At 40.3% G+C, this 20,524-nt stretch overlaps 2 protein-coding genes across 3 annotated transcripts in view; both read left to right on the plus strand.

Moving 5' to 3' along the window:
• The first annotated feature begins 616 nt into the window (after positions 1 to 616).
• Positions 617 to 1,929, plus strand: tmem250 (transmembrane protein 250). Of its 2 annotated transcripts, none has more exons than XM_010776951.1 (2): positions 617 to 803; positions 1,110 to 1,929. In XM_010776951.1, exon 2 carries the CDS (start codon positions 1,265 to 1,267, stop codon positions 1,682 to 1,684), a length of 420 nt encoding a protein of 139 aa, XP_010775253.1. In that variant the 5' UTR covers positions 617 to 803; positions 1,110 to 1,264; the 3' UTR covers positions 1,685 to 1,929. The 2 variants fall into 2 exon arrangements, with proteins under 2 accessions (XP_010775253.1, XP_010775254.1); XM_010776952.1 differs by having other exon boundaries at positions 617 to 774.
• A 3,493-nt stretch (positions 1,930 to 5,422) lies between these two features.
• nacc2 (NACC family member 2) overlaps positions 5,423 to 20,524 on the plus strand; it is a 29,317-nt gene continuing 14,215 nt past the window's right edge. The window contains exon 1 of the mRNA XM_010776953.1: positions 5,423 to 6,007. The gene's annotated coding sequence lies outside the window, so the exon portion shown is untranslated. The remainder of the gene's footprint in view (positions 6,008 to 20,524) is intronic.

Below are 20,524 nucleotides of genomic sequence, written 5' to 3' on the forward strand. Positions count from 1 at the left end.
AGTTCAATTGCATACATTTAAATGTGCTAAGGTTAAACCTAATTGCTGTGCTTAAGAAAGAAATGGAGATGAATATTAGTACAATAAATTTAGAAAAATAAAACGATAAGGTATAAAGCTATAAAAAGCATGTCTAAATTAATAACCCTATTTATACGTGTTGACCCCTGGCATGCTATTTTAATTTATTGTTTTCCTCTTTTTTGGCTATATTTTATCCATTTGTTTGCATTTGTATATGTTTAACTGTGTATCTATTTCATTTAGAATATAAAGGATGATTTTAATTACCAATACTTTTATTACTTAAAGTAAAGTATTGAAAAAGAAGAGAAAACAACCGTATAAAATGTACCTTTACTTAGCATTGTGGTATGGAAAATCCCGAATTTAAGGTATATTTTTGTCATACTTAAAAGCAAAAAAAGACTGCTTCCCACCATGCTTTGGCAAAAATACACACACAAACACATTGTAACCTCTACTGTTTGTTAAATATATGGATATTAAACCTGAACTGTTAAGGGAGCATCTTCGCTTTAGGAGCACTTCCCCTTTAAGCGTGCAACTGTCGTCACAGCAGGATGACTCGTATATTTTGCGACACAGCGTACAGCCACCACCGGCTCGCCGTCGCTGCCTCATCTCCACTGACATAGCCTACAGTTAATCGTGTAGAACAAAAAAGAACAAAAGTCCCGTGTGTTTACAGACAACTGCTCATAATGTGATACAAGGCTCCATTCATCTGCGACTCAAACACCAGCTTTCTTGGTGAGCCGGAAGACGTCTTATTGATGCATGTAAGATTACCACTGGTTCTGCACGATCAATTAATTCTATAGTAGGGGAAGGATGAAAGAATATACTGTGTTCTAGCTATGATTTTGCGATTTAGCATTATTGATAGCTTCATTCTCAGACACATGTTTAAACCGGTTTCTCAATGTCTCTGTCTGGATGTAGATTTACTGTTTTCACCTGAAGGAAATTGAATGATGCACAGGCCTGCACTTCTTGTATTATATTTGCAACATGGTGTGTGCGTGCATTTTGAAAATGTATCCTAAAACATACAGTAACACTGTAATTTCTTCTTGCATTCAAAGGAGCAAGCGTTGCTGACTGGAATTCACACAGGGCTCCTGTAAGAGCCCCTCTTTGCTGCAAAACTAAATGAAGCTAACGAAAAAGCAACACTCACAGAGGACTCCACCTACAGCTAGGACTCCTGTGCACTGTGCTGGGCTCCAGTAGCCCACCCATGCCTTTGATCCCTATCCCACGGCGAGTGCGCAGCTTCCATGGTCCCCACACCACCTGCATGCACTCGGCCTGTGGGTCCACGCACGCTTCCAAGCTTGTGCGCACCAAGTACAATAACTTTGACCTCTACCTGCGCTCGCGCTGCATGTACAGCTTCCTCCGGTTCCTGCTCTACTTTGGCTGCAGCCTGCTGACCTCTCTGCTCTGGGTGGCGCTCTCTGCTCTCTTCTTCCTGCAGTATGTCAGTGTGAGGGTTCTCCTGCGGCTGCAGTACAAACTGTCTGTGATTCTGCTTTTGCTAGGGCACCGGCGCCTAGACTTTGGCGTGCTCAATGACCTGATCATTTACAGCATGCAGATCACCATGTTCCTGGTGGGGGGTCTTGGCTGGTGCTTCATGGTGTTTGTGGACATGTAACTGCAGTGTGAGAGGCGTGGGAGATGTAATATGCAATGTGGATGCTTCACACTGCAACTTCAGCATTGTGTCGTGTAAAAAGACTCTTGATGTCAACACTATTTTATTCTTTTAGTTTTAAAATATGACAAAATCCAATAAGAGTGTGTGTAACAACTGGGTGGACGGTCGTTTAAAGGTCCCATTTCATGGCTATTTCCACTGATCATAATTCCATTGTTGAGGTCTACTAGAATAGATTTATATTGTGCAATTTTCCAAAATCACATTGGTTTCTCATACAGCATCTCTGTAAACTACGTGTATTCGCTGAATTTCACTCTCTGCCTTTAACGGCTCGTTGTAGCTCCAATAGCTCCAGCCCCCACCCTCCCTGTGATGTTGTGAATCGCGCTGAGCTCCGTGGAGGTGTGGTTTCCTTGTTTAGCGATACACAGCCAAACTCACCCTGAGCACACACAAAGTCACAGCCAAAGTAAAAACAATAAGTGTGGCTTGATATTGAGTAAGAAAAAGGTTGGTAAACGCTGTGAGAATGGGTCTGCAGAGAGAATTTCGCTGCGATCCCAACTGTTATCAGCCTGCAGCCAGGGAGGAGAGATCAGCAGAGCTGCCTGCACTGAGTGTGTGTGTGAGGAAGTCCGTGGATTGGTCAATTTGGACCAATCAGCGGGGGCTTAATGTAACGGCTCCGCAGACGTAACGTAACGGTTCCACGGATTGGTCCATTTGGTTCCGGGTAGCGCATGACATCATGCAGTACACGGAAGAATCAATGGACAGTGACGTATCTCCAACGAGGCGTTTTGGGGAGGTATTTTCTGTGTTAGAGTTTTACTCGCTACAGGGTGTACTTTGAGGGTTTTGACTCCGCAGACCATTTACATACAGAAAAACCTTCATAACACACAGGGGGACGGGTAATAACTGGAAAAGCATGACATGGGACCTTTAACAATATTGGTCATGTATATCTCAGAGAGAACCACCTGGTTGAAAATCTAAAATGATGCATGAAGTCAGTCTGAACATGAGAGACTTATAGGACTCTCAATAGATGAATAGGGTCAAAAATATATTCTAATTTGTTTTCTTGCCATTTGTACACACATTCAGAAAGGAATCTTGACTCAGAACTAATTTGTTTACAATAATCGAAATCATCAATGTTGCATGGAGGGGTGACTGAACATATGACTGTTGTTGTCATGGCTGTGGGATGCAAGATAGTCATTTGTGCCAAAAAAAACCTGAGTTTGGCTCCAAATGCAAAAGTCTACCATGATTCCAAGGTTGATATTATTCCAGTTATGTTGTAAACACAATATCATGTAAACATACATGACTCACAGTAAAGTATATTTGGTTTAAGTGACCAAAAACTAGTTGTCAACGGTGTGTGTAATGTGTTTTTGTGGAAAAAGGTGGGCCAGCATAATATAAAGGGCATAAAAAGACAAAAACATGATTTTTTTTTTCAGTAAAGTTTTTAAATACATTTTTGTTGAGGAGCTGTTTTGTTACTGTGCCAAGTGAATGTGTTTACTTTGTTGGCCCAACACCCATGATGCCATGCCTCGAGCTGTGTCACAAGAATGTGTGACAGTTCCAATTGCGAACGTCTTTGGGTCAAATGTTCCATCAGTCGCTCTTCACGCTGCCTCTGACAGACTTCTCTGTTTAGCTTCCTGCAGGACGCAAACACCAGACCACATCTAGAACTCTCTGTTTCTGCCAAGCATAACAAAGGCAATGGCTGTGTCCACATCACCATATATAGCCTGTGTCTCACATGGCATGAAGTATGCTTACAAGATCTAAGGAGGGCTCAATCTTTTCACACTTAACTTAGTATAATTGTCATGTACAGGCATGAGCTTACATTTCTGTGTTTATCATTTGCTGCTGGAAACTACCATCCCGAGATGTGAACTTTCGACACAGACGCTGTGGCCTGGCGGAGACATGCTTGAGACTGACATGGGCTCTGGCTGTAATTGGGTAATCGGGGGTTGGAACAATAAGCGTTTGTTCTGAGGATCAACACATCATATGCCTCATGCTCTGAACTGGGCTGATCTGACAGCACAGTTACAACAGAGAACATGAGTTGTGATGTCAACATAGTGCAGAAGGTAGGCTAAAGGATAAAGTCATGGCCTACTCATTTTCATTTCTTCTTTTTATTTGGAAAGCTGAAGTCATTTGCTTATGTCCGGATGACTTGTCAGTTTTCATGTTTTGTCCTGATCATTACATTTCGAAGTTCCTAAATGTTGTCATACCATGTCAACTTTAATCATCCCGTGTTGTATCCACTGCGTTGATTCAAGGCCGCAGCTCCTACCAGCTGCCATTTATAAGGCTACAGTTACAGTTGTGAAGCCAAGCTAAACAATAAGCCATGATGAAAAATCTTTCATTTCCCTTGTAAACATTACTATGTAAAAATGGCATCGACTTCAGTACAACGAGTTCATTATAAACTCGCCACTGAGTACCACAGACACATGATAGTCCCTATAGGAATATCATAGTACTACCATTCACTTTTAAATACCGAGAGGTGCAGTAAGGGGGCTGTAAATTCAATGTAATGCCATTCCCCTGCTGTGAGCTCATATACTGTAAGAATATCACAGGACTAATAGAGGGGTACAGTTAAATACATTGTCGTTTATTTGAAATTGTATGTAAAATGTGCATGACCTAGAATACTTTCTCACAGTGAAAGGACAAACATTAAACATATAAAAGAGAGGGAAAGCAAGAAATAAAGATTATTCAGTGCCATCATTAGATGAAGAATGTAATGATTAATAATGTTCATTTGGGAATTGCCTATGTGAACAAGTATCAATAAGTATGCAATATTTCGGAAAATAGTTAAATTTGCTTAAAAAGCAAACATAATAAACAGAGGGGGGAGAAGAATTCAAATGTTGTACTTCAGTAAAAGTAGAAGTACCAAAAGGAAGGAATACTCTGTATTGTAACTAAATACATATAGTTAGTCCTGCAATCAAAAGGTTACTCAACTAAAAGTACAAAAGTATTAGCATCAAAACATACTCAAAGTACTTATTATGCAATTTGGTCCATTTCAGAATAATATATTATATGTTTTGATTATAAATATTAATCCATTAAAGTTGTATCAAAGCTGGTAAAGGTGCAGCTAGTTGTAATCACTTTGTATACTACTGCAGGGTAGCTTGTGAATATTACTCCAGGTGTAACTTAAAGTCTCATTTAAGTGTCGATTATATTTAATGTTATTAATCAAAATGTGTAAATTAATTAAAAGGTACAAAATTAATAGAGTAGAAGTACAAAGTTGCATAAAATGGAAATACTCAAGAAAATTACACTTAAAACAAAATTGTACTTTAGTACAGTTCTTGAGTAAATATACTTAGTCACTTCCCACCTCTGCATACAAAATATATAACATGTAAGTGTACGGTAATATGAAATGTGAAATCTAACCTTGCATCCTATGGAGATTAACAGTAGTGATCATAAACATGTCATGTTGGAAACACATTCTGCCATCGTCTAGCAGAGATTGTGTGAGCTGTGGCACTGTGACATCGCATGCCTGCAGTAAAGAAAGTTGACTTGAGGTCACACCGCCAGCAGTTGGCGCTTAGCTGAACTGCACAAAGCACATACACACACATGCGCATCATGTAGCCTGAGCTGTCATCACATAGGACACGTGAGGTAACCGCACATGTACATTTCCTTTAGGAGTACAATGAGGCACCTCGTTTTTTAACCACGACTGCGAACTTATCCAATAAATTCACTTTCATACACGCACAGACAGTGTTGGTAGCACTGCTATACCTCGCCCCGAGGGCTAGCCATAGGAAAGTCTGCACCTTTAAGCCCGCAGAGTGCACTGAGTTCGTGTGTCCGTAAAGGCACATGATATGACCGAGCACTGCTGACAGTCCATTGACGAGTACACTATAGTAGGACAGTGTACCTACAGTAACCTGGCAGTCACGCTAAAACGTCTGCGTCTTTAAAAATAAACTCTGTAGCGAGTGCTGCATGATGTCAGGCTGCCTGCACTGTTCATGTGAGCAGCGTTCACTTCCTGCACAGGGATAGAAGCGGCCAGAGAGAGAGTGGGATATAGAGAGATGGGGGACGAGCGGCCAAGATAGGACTGCTGGAGTGATAGAGTGAGCCAGCGGACAAGGGGAAACCGGGGCCTGCCTTTTTTAACACCCCGTAAACTTTACAGGTTATCCGCCAACATCATCGCCACCGTCGGACCGCCGCAGTTCATGGAATAGCGACATATATCGGGTAAATATATCCCCCTTCTGTCTTGGCGTGATGTTTACGGTGCCTGTTTTGTGTGACGCATAGGTTTTACCATGCATTATTCCCTCGCCTCTCCTTCTTTATGGCCGCACACCGTGACATTCTGCTGGCATTACAGCACGAGAGTTAATTGAGATATCACTACCTGCTCAACTAAGTTAGGCTCTTCAACTTTCGTGAAGTGATATCGCGAAATGTGAAGGTTTTACACGGGGGATGATAGGTGTAGGCTTCCACGCGGCACGAGAAGAATTTAATTAGACTATTTGTAGTTATTTACTAATATTAGCCCACTGTAGCGTGGCTATAATGTTGTCTTGTACTTTTGAAGACTTAATAGGGTTTTCAACTCATGCTTTGCTCTGGAGAAGGTGGAACGGTATGATTTGTCTTGCGTCACGATGAAGCCAAAACAAAAAAAAATCTCCACCCATAATGCATCTATTGTAGTGCTGTATGTTGCAGAATTGCGGCAATGAATACTACACACACAGCATCTGAAGTAATTTTTGTTGTCAGGGGCAGTAGTATACAACGTTTATTAATACATTTAAGATAACCCAATACAGCTGGCTTCTCTAATCCTCAACCCCAGGCAAGTTAGTAGTATAAGATATTTCTTAAAATTCTGGTAGGCCTATTACTAGAAAGTCTTGTACTGATGTAGTATACGAAACTCACTAAGCATCACTTTCTAACATTGTTTTAACATGACATAGGCTGTAAACTATGTGGGCTGGGAGGATTGTGAACCAAAGTGGATCATGAAATATAAATCTTTGTAAAATAAGTCAAAGTGATTCTGGGATTACCTTTTTAAAAAGTTCAAACACAAGTTTCACCTATACACATTACAGTTGCCTTCTGTAGTGTCAGTTCAGTTGGTGTTTTCCTTACCTGACCTGCACCCTGCAGGAGTCATCTGACTATACATGCAGTACCTCCCCCCTTCTCCAGTGTGTACATGGTTGCAGTGTGTGTGGCGAGTCGGCATGAAGCTTGTGGCAATCTTCTTCATTTCCTGTCACTTTCCTTCCCTCTCACATGCACTCTTTCTCTCTACCATCCAGCTCTCATTCTCATACTCTAGTCCACCCTGTGTTTGTTCTCAAGAGGAACAATTCGGATTATTTGCAACTTGGTTATGGTCTAATTCTTCATCTTTGTCAGATCGTAAAAAACCTAGACTGAGAGTAAGACTTACAGTTTTTATGCAGCATTCTGGTCCCTGACAGGTGTCGCACAGGTTGGACGTTAAAAAACGACAGCTTGCTTAATAGATTCATATGAATCATTTAAGTTGAGTAGTGTGAAGTGCGTAGTGTTCCTCACCATTTAACAGTTTTGAATCCCACTTCAGAGTGTTTGAGCAATTTTAGTGCCCATCTGCTTCTGCCCGCTTCTCCTATGTAGAATTATCATGGGGGATAACAAAAGGAATTGAAAATCCCTGTTTAAAAGCTGAAACAGTATGAATCCATAGGTGAGCCTGTCAGTCCTAAGGCAACACACAGGCAGCAACTTTATCAAGGTTTCATATTGCTGACTCAATTCAAGGAAATCAGTTCTGGGTAATGGGAGTTTTGACTGCCAAGTTTCTATCTTCAGTGTTTATCATAACATATATGGAAAATGAGGACTTTTTTTCCCTTTCGAAACGGAGGCCTTCATACACCACTTGTCTTTGACTTGGACGTCTGCCAAAGGGTTCTGATGGCTCTCAACAGCTGTATTTCTCTCTGTGTGTGTGCGTGTGTCGTTGAGTGTGTTAGCATGTGTTTGCGTGTGCTCTTACAGTGTCCCGGGATGCCCTTCCTCCATAGGCCTCACATTATACAGCATTCCACAAGGGGGCCCGAGGCTGTGTGCAAGTGGGGAGTGTCAAGGAGAGAGAACGACAACACAGTTTCAAATATAACTGGTGTGGATCCTGAGACGAGGGTGAAAGAGGGGAGAAAGTAAAACAACTGTAAGAGCCTTGACTCATTAAGTATGTGTCATCTCTTGTTAGACCCATAAATGAACAATAGTTTATGTTGCCTCAGCATATGAAAAGACACAATTAAAAAAGCATTTAACAACTTCTATTTGGGTAACATAAAGGAGATTTCCACTCTGTATGTTTGTCTTCGACAGACAATACTTAAGGGCAACAACAACACGCTTAAAATACATTTATTGATCCAAACTACATTTAAATCATGGATTCTTTTTATCCAAAGTGCTGCTTAATTGCCCCCATTTCTCGGTGCACTTTTATCTGCACTGTAAATGCGTCTATACTCATGTGTGGAGTATGTTTATGTGTGTTTGATTTTCCTTTCCTGAGACAGTAATGAGTCACTGCTGATGGTATGTGATACAGGGCACCAGTCATACATCATATTCTCATACACTCTTGTTTTTCTGCAGCACATAACTGCTGTAGCTGCTGCTGGTGTGTTCAGGCTTGTTAGTAGCTGTTAATACAAACTCAGGTTCACACAGTTAAGGTTAACTGTGAAGAAATGCTTTATCCTGTTGAATATCAAGAAGCTGTTTCTAATTGTATCTACATTTTCTGGACAAATCAGTAGATTTCTGCATGCAGTAGTTTCTAATGGACTATGATGGGGCCAAAGGAATGTTTCCTTAAAATGGGAACAATTAAAATCAGATTGCAAATTAAACTCAACTATTTCCAGGTCTGTACGGCATTGGTTCTGTTGGGCCAACATTGGCGCTGCACGATTTGGGGAAATAATCTAATTGCGATTTTTCTGACAGATATTGCGATTCCATTATGCGATATTTGTTTTTAAGCGAGCCAACGGAAGTTTATTGTAAAGTGCGCCCATATCTCCGGCAAGGAAGGTCGTATCAACGTGCTCCCGTCTCTAGCACCCCCCGCAGCCCGAGTGTTGTGGCAATGTAGCACTCACAACAGGAAAGAATTAAACAGAGAGGAATCAATAAAACACAAACACAGATATAGCTGATCAGTAATTATTATTTAGTTGTTGCAACAAACAAACAAACAATAATGGGGAGTACATCACCTGCTGCCACAGCAGCCAATCACGGAATTGCCCCCCAAGACCAGAAAGATCTCATGTGCTTTATACATGTAGAACACACACGAACATACACTTGAAACAGCATACGTGGTTGAGATGTTCCAACCTCATATATGTTGCATCCTCTGAGTTCTATGATCCCAGATTTCATGACCTTGTTTAGCAGCTACTACACATGCCAATGTATACAACTGCTGGTGAAGAGTTTGAGCTGATTGCCTAGATGGGCCTCCTTCCGGCAAACCAAATGAACAACACACCGTCCACTATACTGTAGCTTATACCATGTGACATTAATGAATATAGCAGAAATACGCTGTAATAAACATTCTGCTATAACACGAGCTACGAGTGAAATAACTAAACTTACATGAAACTTCCGTTGGGTTGCTTTAAAGTCAAGCTTCAGCTTAAGATTCGCCCTGTAATAGATGTAAAAACATGTGATGGAGCATTACTAACCTGACTCAGATGGTTTGTTTCACCAAACCATACTTGGAAAGCTCCATTGGAAGCCATTTGGAAAAGTATTTCAAAAATACTTGGCAGGTGATTGGATCAATCTGTCCATCACCTTCTATCATGGGCCACTTATGATTGGTTAACAATGACTGGTACATGTGGAGCACAGCACTTCTGATTGGTGTGGATGACTGACACACAAGAAGAACAACAACAACAAAAACGTAAAAAGAACATTTGCAGGCTTTGCGATTTGATAATTGCATCATTAATTAAAAAACGCGATTTCGATTTAAAATTGATTAATCATTCAGCCCTAACCAACATGCACATTTTCTTTGTCTTGTTATTTTCTTCTTGCTGCATTTTTACAAAATACTTAAAGTTTTTAATATCCAAAGTTAAAAGGCAGTAAAGTAAGGTAGTTTTTGTTCTCTTCCTCATGCTGAAAAGTCTGTCACCATAAGAGTAGTTCAGTAATGATACCTGGTAAGTCCATAGATCTAATATGACTTTAATGTTCACCACCCGAAAGCCTTGAATTATACACATGCAGTGTATCCACTTAACTCTGTGTGGGTTTAAAGAGCTGTAATAAATTGCCAACTTCTGAAATGCAGGTGAATAAAATAGTCAGTGACCTTGCCTTGTCCCCATATTTTCTTATCAAAGTTAAAATTAGGTTCGGAGACACATGAAATCAGGTTGACTTCTAAATAGTAAATCTGGCTGCACTGCTTACAAATAAATGAACTTAGATAAACTAAATTACGTCCAAATGACCAACGTTCCCCTTGTCTGTCTTCTAACTGATACACAGTAGCATCACGGTACTGTCTCTTTTACCTAAATCAAAAGTGAAAAAAGGGATTTGGTCCAGTAGAGGGAAAGAATATAAAGAAAGATCAGCCTTTAATTATATATTACAGTGTGTGTGCAAGACATTCGCATTCATCGAGCATAACACAATTAATTTGCAGCCAAACTACATTTCTTATCCCATAAATGGTGTAAAAGGTGATTGCCTAAGCCATAAAAGAGGGTGGGGCAGTTCCTCAAACGCTCTGCTCATTTCAAATGGCTTTCTTGGAATTTGCTACTATACCTTTTGTCAGTCCCTCCTACTTTCAGCCTCCCTCTAGGAAAACACATATGAAGATAGTATAGAACACAGGGAAACGGGTGTGGCTTTTCCGGTTAATTAATTTATTATCTGTCTTGTCGTCGCCACAGAGATTATATTGGCACATGGCATGCTCTCTTCAATTGTCATTTACTGCCCTCAAAAATACAAGTACATACTACCGTAATTCTGTTCATTTTGCAATACATAAACATGGAAGTATGATGAGGGAAAGAGAGGATCGGATTATAAATCTTAAATTATTACAGATTTGGTCTGATTTGGCTCGCTATGGGCTTTTCAGGAAGCCTACCAAGAATTTAGACAATGAACAGCAAACATGGCATGTTCCTCAGAACAATTCCACATAAGATCTCAAAGACAACGTGTCTCTCGTTTTCTCAGAATCGCCTGCCCCCACAGCACGCTACATTGCAGATAACTTTAGCAGCTAAATCTCATGTTCCCTGTGTATGTACTGTACTTACACTTGACTATCTCTTACAAACGGACAAATGTGCAGAGTCTCTCTCTCTTTCTATCTCGCTCTCTCACTTTGTCTCAGAGATTTCTGGTAAGTGACATGTTTGGCCGTTGGCATAATGCCTAGCAAGATCACATGGTGTGTGTGTGTGTGTGTGTGTGTGTGTGTGTGTGTGTGTGTGTGTGTGTGTGTGTGTGTGTGTGTGTGTGTAAAAGAGGCATGTGCACAATTGACTGTTCCAAGTATTTTCAGCATGAATAGGAGCATGTAGCCGTAGAAGATCATTACTGTGCTGAGAAGTATGAAGAGGATGAGTTTCAGATATAGTCATGAGATTGCATACTCAAACTGGATGGAACATTTGATTTCACACAATAATATTTCATAGTTGAAGCCTAATTTTATGGTATTTGTGGCATCAGCACATTAACAATTCATGAAGGTTATGAAGCCTTATGGAGAGCTTTTTTCACTTATATGCATTAGGGGAGATTCTGAACAGCTTAAAAGATGTTCAAGTTGTTCATACTGACTGTAATCACTCAGTATTAGCCGGCACTTCCATTTCTGGGAACCTCGGTTTAAAATCCTTTTGTGTATTTAACTCACAGTACGTCAGAGCTCACGACCATAAGGGCACTGGCATTCACTTAAATATCTCTAGAGAAGAATGTGTGGGCTTAAATCAACTTTTTTCCTCCCCCTCCCTATCTCTGCAAATGCTTTATTCTAACGGAAGACAGTTGGCCTGATAAATGATCTCAGATCCTTTTGAGTTTCAGCAAAGGGGACACTAGACTTACTGTGAAAGTCAAACCTATAATTCGGGGGATGACACATTCAGACATGCACAAACACACACGCATAAATAAACCCCACCGAATCATTTAGATACACACACTCGCACAGAAGTAGACGGGGAGAGAGAGCACTTTGGATGGCATTTATTCTTGCAGCCCACCTCAATTTTCCATGCTCTTTTGCTGTTTGCTGTGCATAATTAAATTTCAACACACTTCAAGCCTCTGTCAAGACTCGTGCCAGTAAACAAAGCTAGCTAATTAGTGCAAAAAGCAATGAGTTAGGATAGCGAAAAGGCTGACCCCTTCTCCGTGGTTATGACCTGTCCTGTATGTGGGCTTCATGTCCCAACAGCCTGGCACAGGGCCGGTAGGAGCCAGTGGAAAAAGACAGGAATCTGAGGCGGTTAATGTGTTCACTACACAACCCCCAACCTTTCCCCTTCCCACAGCTAACATGCGTTAGCAATTACTGCTGAATCCCAGCATTGCCTACCTGAAGCTTTCATTACATTTTAGTTACCCGAAGAAGGTGAAAGCTCTGACATTTATAGGTTGGTGATGTGGGTTTTCTGATGTTAACAATAACTTTATAAACCCTGCAAGCTAAGATGAGAAGATCGAAACCACTCTTATATCTGTCGTTCAGTATGTAGCCTCACAGTAAATGGTTAGCACTTTTAGAATAAAAACTCAGAATAGGCACACAGCAAGACTAGAATCTTTTTTTTTTTTTTAACGTAATACCATTCCCATACAAATAAACTGCAACCAATATGAAATCTTTTGTGAAAACTTATTTTCTCCTGGATTGGTGATGAAGATTTAAACATGTAATAAATTAAAAACAAAACAACACATAAGTGTAACCAAACTACTTGAATATATTTTTAGGTAACTTAATTACTTTATGTTTATTAAACTTATAAAACGTATGTGTTTTAGCAATAGTATCCTCAGTTGACCAAATGTACAGTACAATTGCATTATTTTTCCGCTGTGTGTGGATGATCCCATGTCCATGTCGTTCATGAGGCAGATACAGTAGGAACCTAATCGTATACTGTAGGTCAGCTAGTGCCCTCTTTAGTGTTTCACAGTGTGATGAGGTTATGAAAGGTGGCATGTTATTTGAGCACATGTATGCTAGCTTAGTGTGCTGCTGACTGGAAGATTCTTTGGTCACAGCAATGTGTGTGTGTGTGTGTGGGAGGGGGGTGTATGCACCCAAAATAAATGTGTATGAATTGCAGTGCACTTGAACAAACAGTCTCTTATGATACATTGTAACACTAGACAGCATTATGATTTTTATCATGGGAAATGTTTGCCGCATGTCATGAGACATTCTTTTGATTCACCTACCCTGATCATATCGAACAATGTTTAGTTCCCCCTGTTTTTTTTTATTTTGCAAGAGGATGAATTAAAGCATTCTGTCTGCTCTAAATGAGAAATGTACATGGGGCACTGAGTGGATGTGGGCGCTACTCTCTCTGTGTGTCTTTGTGTGGGTGTGTGGGTGTGTGTTTGTGTATGCCTGTCTGTAGACAGTGGGGCACTGATGCTGAAAGATGTGTCCTCATTTTTGTATTGCACTGGGCTCCTCTGGCGCTCATGTTGGGCTGCTCTGATGTCACGCATGTGTCAGAGCAAACCATTCAGCAGTACAGAAACGGCTGCACAGGGTGATCAAAATGGCATGTTCATCCTCTCCATACCGCCCCCCTCTAGCCTCTCTACTTCTGTCACTCTCTTTCTGTCTCTCTTTCTTTATCTATTTTCACTGTGCAATATGCACTGGAAACGTTGTCATACATTTAGCATTTTTTTAAACTTGCTAGAATCCTAAAGTGGTTTTTCATGCAGAGAGATGCCTCATGAGGGAAGAAATAGCGCCGGCTTTGCTGTGGATGAATTTTAAACTCTGCTTTCACACTTAAATATGCCACAATCCTATCAGAGCACAACCTCATTGTATGTGTTTTAAATTCCTCTCACCTTGCCTGCCCCCGTTTGATTGACACTCTTGCTGCAGCTGCTATCTTCCTGCTTTAATTGTTCTTGGATGAACATGCACTGATATAACGGGTCACATTCTTCTAACACTGAATCACTTTCTTTTTTTTTTTTTACTTGCGTTTCAACAAGTAAAAACCTATAGGCAGAGAAGAGTTATTTTTCAGAGGAATCTGAAAAGGCTAGACCTTGAAAAACCCTTCAGCCTTATCGATGGAGCTGTGCCTCAACAGCTACATTCCTAAAGGAGAGGCATATGGTGCAAGCCTTTCTAACTAAGCTATCTTTATGACTATCCAGCTTACGTTTAGTGGAAGTCAGTGGTATTGGTTGAAAAATGTTTAAAATCCTTTATTGATATGTGGAGAAAGACTCAACCATATGCAATTCCACTTGAAGTAAGCTGTACCGTCAATCATTTTGTATTTTTACTAGACTGCTGTCCTAGTTATGAAAAGTGTATTTTATTTTCACCAACATCAAGTTTTCTTTACCCATTGAAGCACACCCTAGTATTACGTTACGTCATATTTTGTTATTTTTTGCGGGATAGCAACTAAGACCTAATTATTCTTTTAAAGGAACCCCCAAAATTATTTATCACATTTCTTTTTGCTCATTTATTTTTAACCACACCAATTAATTTGATCCTGTTATTGACTTAAATTAGATGAAGCTCCTTTAGGTTTAAATGACTTGGAATTCCCCACCATTCATTACGAAAGAAAACGTTTGTTGGAGAAGTCAAACAGCGAAACTCTCTTGCTTAGACTGTAAACTGTAGCATTTCACCTAGATGACTAAGAATCTTCATTGAAAAAAATTCCAATGCTGATGAAAAGTTAAACATATCAACAGACCACATGTAGAGACAAATGATGTGTGAAGTAAAAAGAGCAGTGGAAGAAGAGTGTTGGCTACGGTTAACCTAAAAACCACAAAACTGTTTTTCTCATAATCTCTAGAATTTTTAGTATGTCATCGCCAATGCAATCCCCACTCCTGCCACCAGTTTTACACTATTATACTCACAATGGAAAGAAACATGGCAATACACCAGCCAGGGTGGGATAGGAGAAGGCTGCAAGCTAGCGAGCATAAATGTAAAATAATCCGGATTTTGAATATAAAGGTTGTTTTAAGGAAACTCAATTTGTGGGTTTGTTGATCCTCAAGCATACTCACAATTTGTTATAATGAATTATTGTTCACTGAACATAACTAAGGGAACTCCAAAGAGCATCTTAAGAAAGGGTAAGTTGTTTTATTAATAATTCACGACAAACCATCAGGAAACGGCACCATGTTTATTGTTTGAATTCTAGTCAATCCATTGAACAGATAAAAAAACACACACTGTATAACAAGTTATTTTAACACCCACTCCCTCCACTTGGTATATATTTTGTGTATAGTACATGCGTATTCAGGAAAGCCACAGAAAGGCTTTAATTTCATGCTGATTCATTATATTTCCTTCATTTTTCACCGTCTGATTTCTGCACCATACAAATCAAATCATGTTTGGAACAAATGCATACAGCATGTCACTACTAATACACATACACTCCCAAACACACAGAACTGCTGTGAAATCTAACCTAATTGTAGTCGTTGTGTGACAGTCAGTGACACTCAGCAGGCCACTCTTTTGTCCCCAGAAGAAGGTCATGTTAAGGAGGATGTCAATGGGGCTTTAGTGCCCTGTGCTTTTTAAAGTAACTTCTCCAATCTGCTGTGTTTTAGCATCCTTGAGTATCAAATGTCTTGTGGCCAGAAGTGCTAGCACAGCAGTGACACACCTGCCTTTTGTAAACTCACTTGCAAGAATACATTATCAAGGAGCTTTAAGCAGACAACAACTGCAGCCAATTAGCTCTTTCTTAAACCTGCAAGCCACTCCCTGCTATGGCACAAAGACAGTTTGGAAATGAGGTAAGGCATTCGAGATGCCACAAAGGCTTCTCCGATGTCCTTGTCAAAGCAGAGTCACAAGGCAGGAGTTCAACACTCCTACTGTGATGCCTGGGGCACATGATGTTATCTGTTCACATACACCTAACTTTGCACCATGGAAAGGTTTTCATCACTTTCTGTTACTGTTGCAACTTGCAATACACCGTATCTTTCTGAAGGTAGAATAAGATAAAAGTACCCTTCCTCTATACTAGATAATTATTTCAGTCCCAAACGTGTATTAAAAGCTCCAACTAAACTTGTCTCCATCCCTAAGCTAGTATCTATTTTCAAGTAATGTCATCACAAAACGGGCAAATCTGCCTGAGCCCATCACAAATGATACTTTGCTGGCAGAAGAAAATGTTCACCAGCATGAAATTGGGGCCCTTAGGCTCATGGAAAATGTACAGTTCTGTGTTCTGCTTTAGACACCCACCAGTCACATGGTAGCTGATGCCAATGTACACGATCTATTTGCATGAAACTTTCCAAAAAAACGATATCACATGGCAGTCGATGTGCACACACACAACTGATGCTGATCACATACACGCATTTATTCTTCTGATACCGCCTGAATAATTTCGCCTGACTCTCTCCTCCCTCCTTTTCTTCCTGTTACTTACGTAGTTTCCTTTGAATTTGGAAATCGGGGGAATTTTCAGTCTTATGCCAATGTGTGTTCAAATGATCTCAGTCTTGCGTGAGTTGGGGGCCTGAGTTTCCCTGCTGCTTTAACGTCACACTTATGAGTTGCGTTAGACTGGTACAAGCTGCTCGCATCCGTGTCTCTGCTATATTAGATTAGTATTAGTGAAATATCAGTCTTTTAACACTTTCCCACCATGTTCTCACCTTATATTGTATTATTTTTCCTTCTTACTCTGTCGTAAAGCAGGGTTTTCTTGTCCAGAAAAGGTGGTCTTGAAAACCTCTTTGATGGAGCTGACATTTTGGAGTCCGTAATGTGGAGGTGGTCTCTCTTTTGATTTGAACAAAGTGTCAGTTTGTTGATATCACTTGTCTTGGATTGTTGCCTTGCTCTGTAAAGCAGGCCCCAAATGCAATTGAATAAACACCATATACCAAGATGTTCTGATCAAGTTTAAATGGGAATACATTTGACACAATCAGGTCTATTTGATTTACTATTTTTGATATATATTTTCTTTAGTGTGTAAGTGTAATCTTTTTATATTTTTGGCTGCAACAGATTCAGACTCTTTCTCTATCACCGTCTGATTTCCCTATTTCTCTCTAACTCCCCTCTCCCTGTGACTGTGCATTGTCTAATTCTCTCTTGTTCTTTTCTATTTGCATCTTTCACACACACTCCCTCTCTCTGTCCTCTCGCCTTTTGTTCATCTATCTCCTCTATTCCACCCCTACTTTTTGCCTCTCACAATTTAATCTCCCCTCATGTACCTTTCAATCTTTTTCACTGTATCTGTATCGCTCAGCTATATGCCCAAAAGCCATATATTCAAGGGTACCGTATGTGGGTGGATGTTTGTGTATTGGCGTGTGCAGCAATCCCGATATCCTAGTCGTCAGTTTGGTGTGATATAGTAGCCGCTGCTATTGTTTGTTTGTTTGTTTGTTTACCTCCCACAGCCACTTGAAGTTCATTAGCAATGCCTTTGCCTCAGGAGGATCATCCACACACACACACACACACACACACACACACACACACACACACACACACACACACACACACACTTGGACTTGCTCTCCCACGGTCTGGTTTTCTCTCACACACATCATCACAACGGCAAGCTGAACTGACATAAAGTGACCAAGCAACCACTGGGAAATGTCAGAGTCGTTGTGCGATAACAGATCGGTAACTCTCTGCGGTGCTGTCATCCTCCACCTAGCTACTGCATTTGTATGTATTTGTGTATGTGTTTGCATGATTATCCCTTGTCCCTGCACTAGAAAAATCAATCATGGTCGTTCTTTTGTTAACAAATAACAATTAAGCCCTTGATCTATTGTGTGGGAAATAAATGGTATCTACTAATTACAGTAGCAGCAGGCAATAATATAGCATGTGACTGGAGTGGGGAATTAACTAAATGCATCAAATTACCGCATTTTGTTTATGTTTTTCCAAGCTAAGTATCAAACTATACATTTAATAGAATGACATACTGAAACATCAAAGCAGTTTTTTCCTTTCTGTTCCCTTGAACAAAATCAAGTTTATAAGGTTTCAACAATTGAGAACTAATACGATATTTATTCAAATACATACAAAAAAATCCTTCTAAATTCTAAATCACCTTGATTTAATGTTGTTAAATTAATTTGCACTTTGTACACTCCCTAGGTCCGCATTGGCTGCCTATTTCAGCCGCTTTCTTGTTCTTTTTGCTATAAAAAATACAAACAAGCAAGAGTGTCTTTACCAGATTGATATTGTGCGGAGCAAGACTTTCTCTGGCCTTGCTGATAGAGCAGATAAATAAATAAACTAGGTATCGTCTTGTGATGGAACACAGCAGCCCCAACGGCAAATTGGTCTTCCTAGCATCTTACTTCCTGCGCCTTTTATCTCTGACCACACCCATCATTGAACTCTGGCCTACATAGTGCTCTGATTTAGGCACCTGAAGTTTCGCGACTGCATCTTGCCCAGTTGTGTCCACAGACAGACGGACATACAAACACCTGGCACGGTATTCAAAACCTCTCTGTGGTAGTTCCCACAGTAAGTGTCTCCAGGAGCTAATTGTGCCACGATGACACACACAGACCAACAAGGTGAAAACATGACTAGCTGTTGGGTGGTAATTATCAGACACTCAACACTTATTTTCACTTTAATTAACTAACTAATTGAGATAAGATAGGACAAAACAGGTTTAAGGTCCCATCATCCAGCCCTGGTATATGATTATATTATTGTCTCAACCTCTTTTTTTCCCCCCTACTCAAACCATGAGTTACATTACTGTTGCATATTGAGTGAACACAAGTGGAAATATACCAGACAATATTCAGCCCACAACAAATCATTTCAGAGTTGTCTGTTTGTTACATAACTGCATGAATCATGGGGAGATTTTTTTTCCTTTTTTCTTTTTTTTAAAGAAAAAGATGATTTGGATCCAGACTATGCAGACAACTTCACCCAGCAGGGTTTATACACAGAGAATGATGTTGCATTATAAGCAGTGATAAGCAGCCTCTCTTTCTCTCTCCCTCCCTCTCCCTCTCTCTCTCTCTCTCTCTCTCTCTCTCTCTCTCTCTCTCTCTCTCTCTCTCTCTCGACATCCCATAATGATACTCAGACAGACTCCGGCATACACTCACTCGGTCCCGATTGGTAGAACTGTTGCCAGGGAGCGTTGCCGTCTCAACGTGGATAGAATCTGTTGTCTGGTACACTTTAGACATGAGAACAACTGCAGGATCTGAATATTTATAACGAGGGGACTGTTCATATTGAGATTGTATAGACGCAACATAAGCAAGAGAGGAAAGAGCTGCTCCTACTCAGCTCACTTCTTAATTTTCTTTTAATTTTCTTTTATGTGTGAATTGCTGTACTTCAATGAGATACTTATTATGATTGACCTTATATGGGTTTGTCTCTTTAATGTATGTTTGACGTAGTTAGGTTTTTATTATCTGCATTTAGAATAAAAGTTAACTTAACTTCGAGATTCAACTCTGTAAAGTGCTAAATGGCATTTACGTGAATCATTGTGTATGACTTTTATAGTCTTATCTTGGAGTGTTACCCTATTGTCATTTCGTAGATGGTAACAGTATAACTAGTAATTACGTGTGTGCCTGTGTGTGTGTGCCTGTGTGTGTGTGCCTGTGTGTGTGTGTGTGCGCCATCTGGTCAATCGTTTTATTTCTTCATATTATTCAAATATGCCTGGACCTGCTGCTACAGTTAATAACACTGTGCGTAGGTATGAATCCTTTATTAAAATTGATGTGACACATTCCAACAAAGCAGACAACAGCAATCAGAACTGCATTCAGATCTCTTATCTCCACTCAAAAGCTAATCCGACACACACACACACACACACACACACACACACACACACACACACACACACACACACACACACACACACACACACACACACACACACGCCTGTCATACAGTGCCAAAAGTCACAGCCGGATTTATAACAATGGTTATAAAAACACGCCTTGGAATGCGAGAAACTTTGACATGGTAATGCAAACACAGAAGGAAACACACACACACACGCATATAATCACTCGTTAGACAAACAAGTTCGGGGACTTCATGCCTTTATAATTTTTCATCAGGGATGTGCAAAGTCTATATTTAATGCATGCAGGAAGAGTTTTTAATTTCCGTGTGTGTGTGTGTATGTGTGTGTGTACAGTACATGGGCTTTTATGCCTGTGTGCCTAGCCGCATAATATACATGCATATTTGTTTCGAATTCATTCGTGCATACATTTACATGAACATTCGGCGGTGAGTCTCTGTATATGTGCAGTGTGGCACTCCGCCGTCCTGTCTGCCTGACTCAACATATTCTTCGTTCACTCTCCTTTGCTCTCCCCCTCCTTCTTGCTTTTTACCCCCCCCCC

Source organism: Notothenia coriiceps, unplaced genomic scaffold (assembly GCF_000735185.1).
Source record: "Notothenia coriiceps isolate Sejong01 unplaced genomic scaffold, NC01 NC01_scaffold00017533, whole genome shotgun sequence".
In the NCBI taxonomy this organism is placed as follows: domain Eukaryota; kingdom Metazoa; phylum Chordata; class Actinopteri; order Perciformes; family Nototheniidae; genus Notothenia; species Notothenia coriiceps.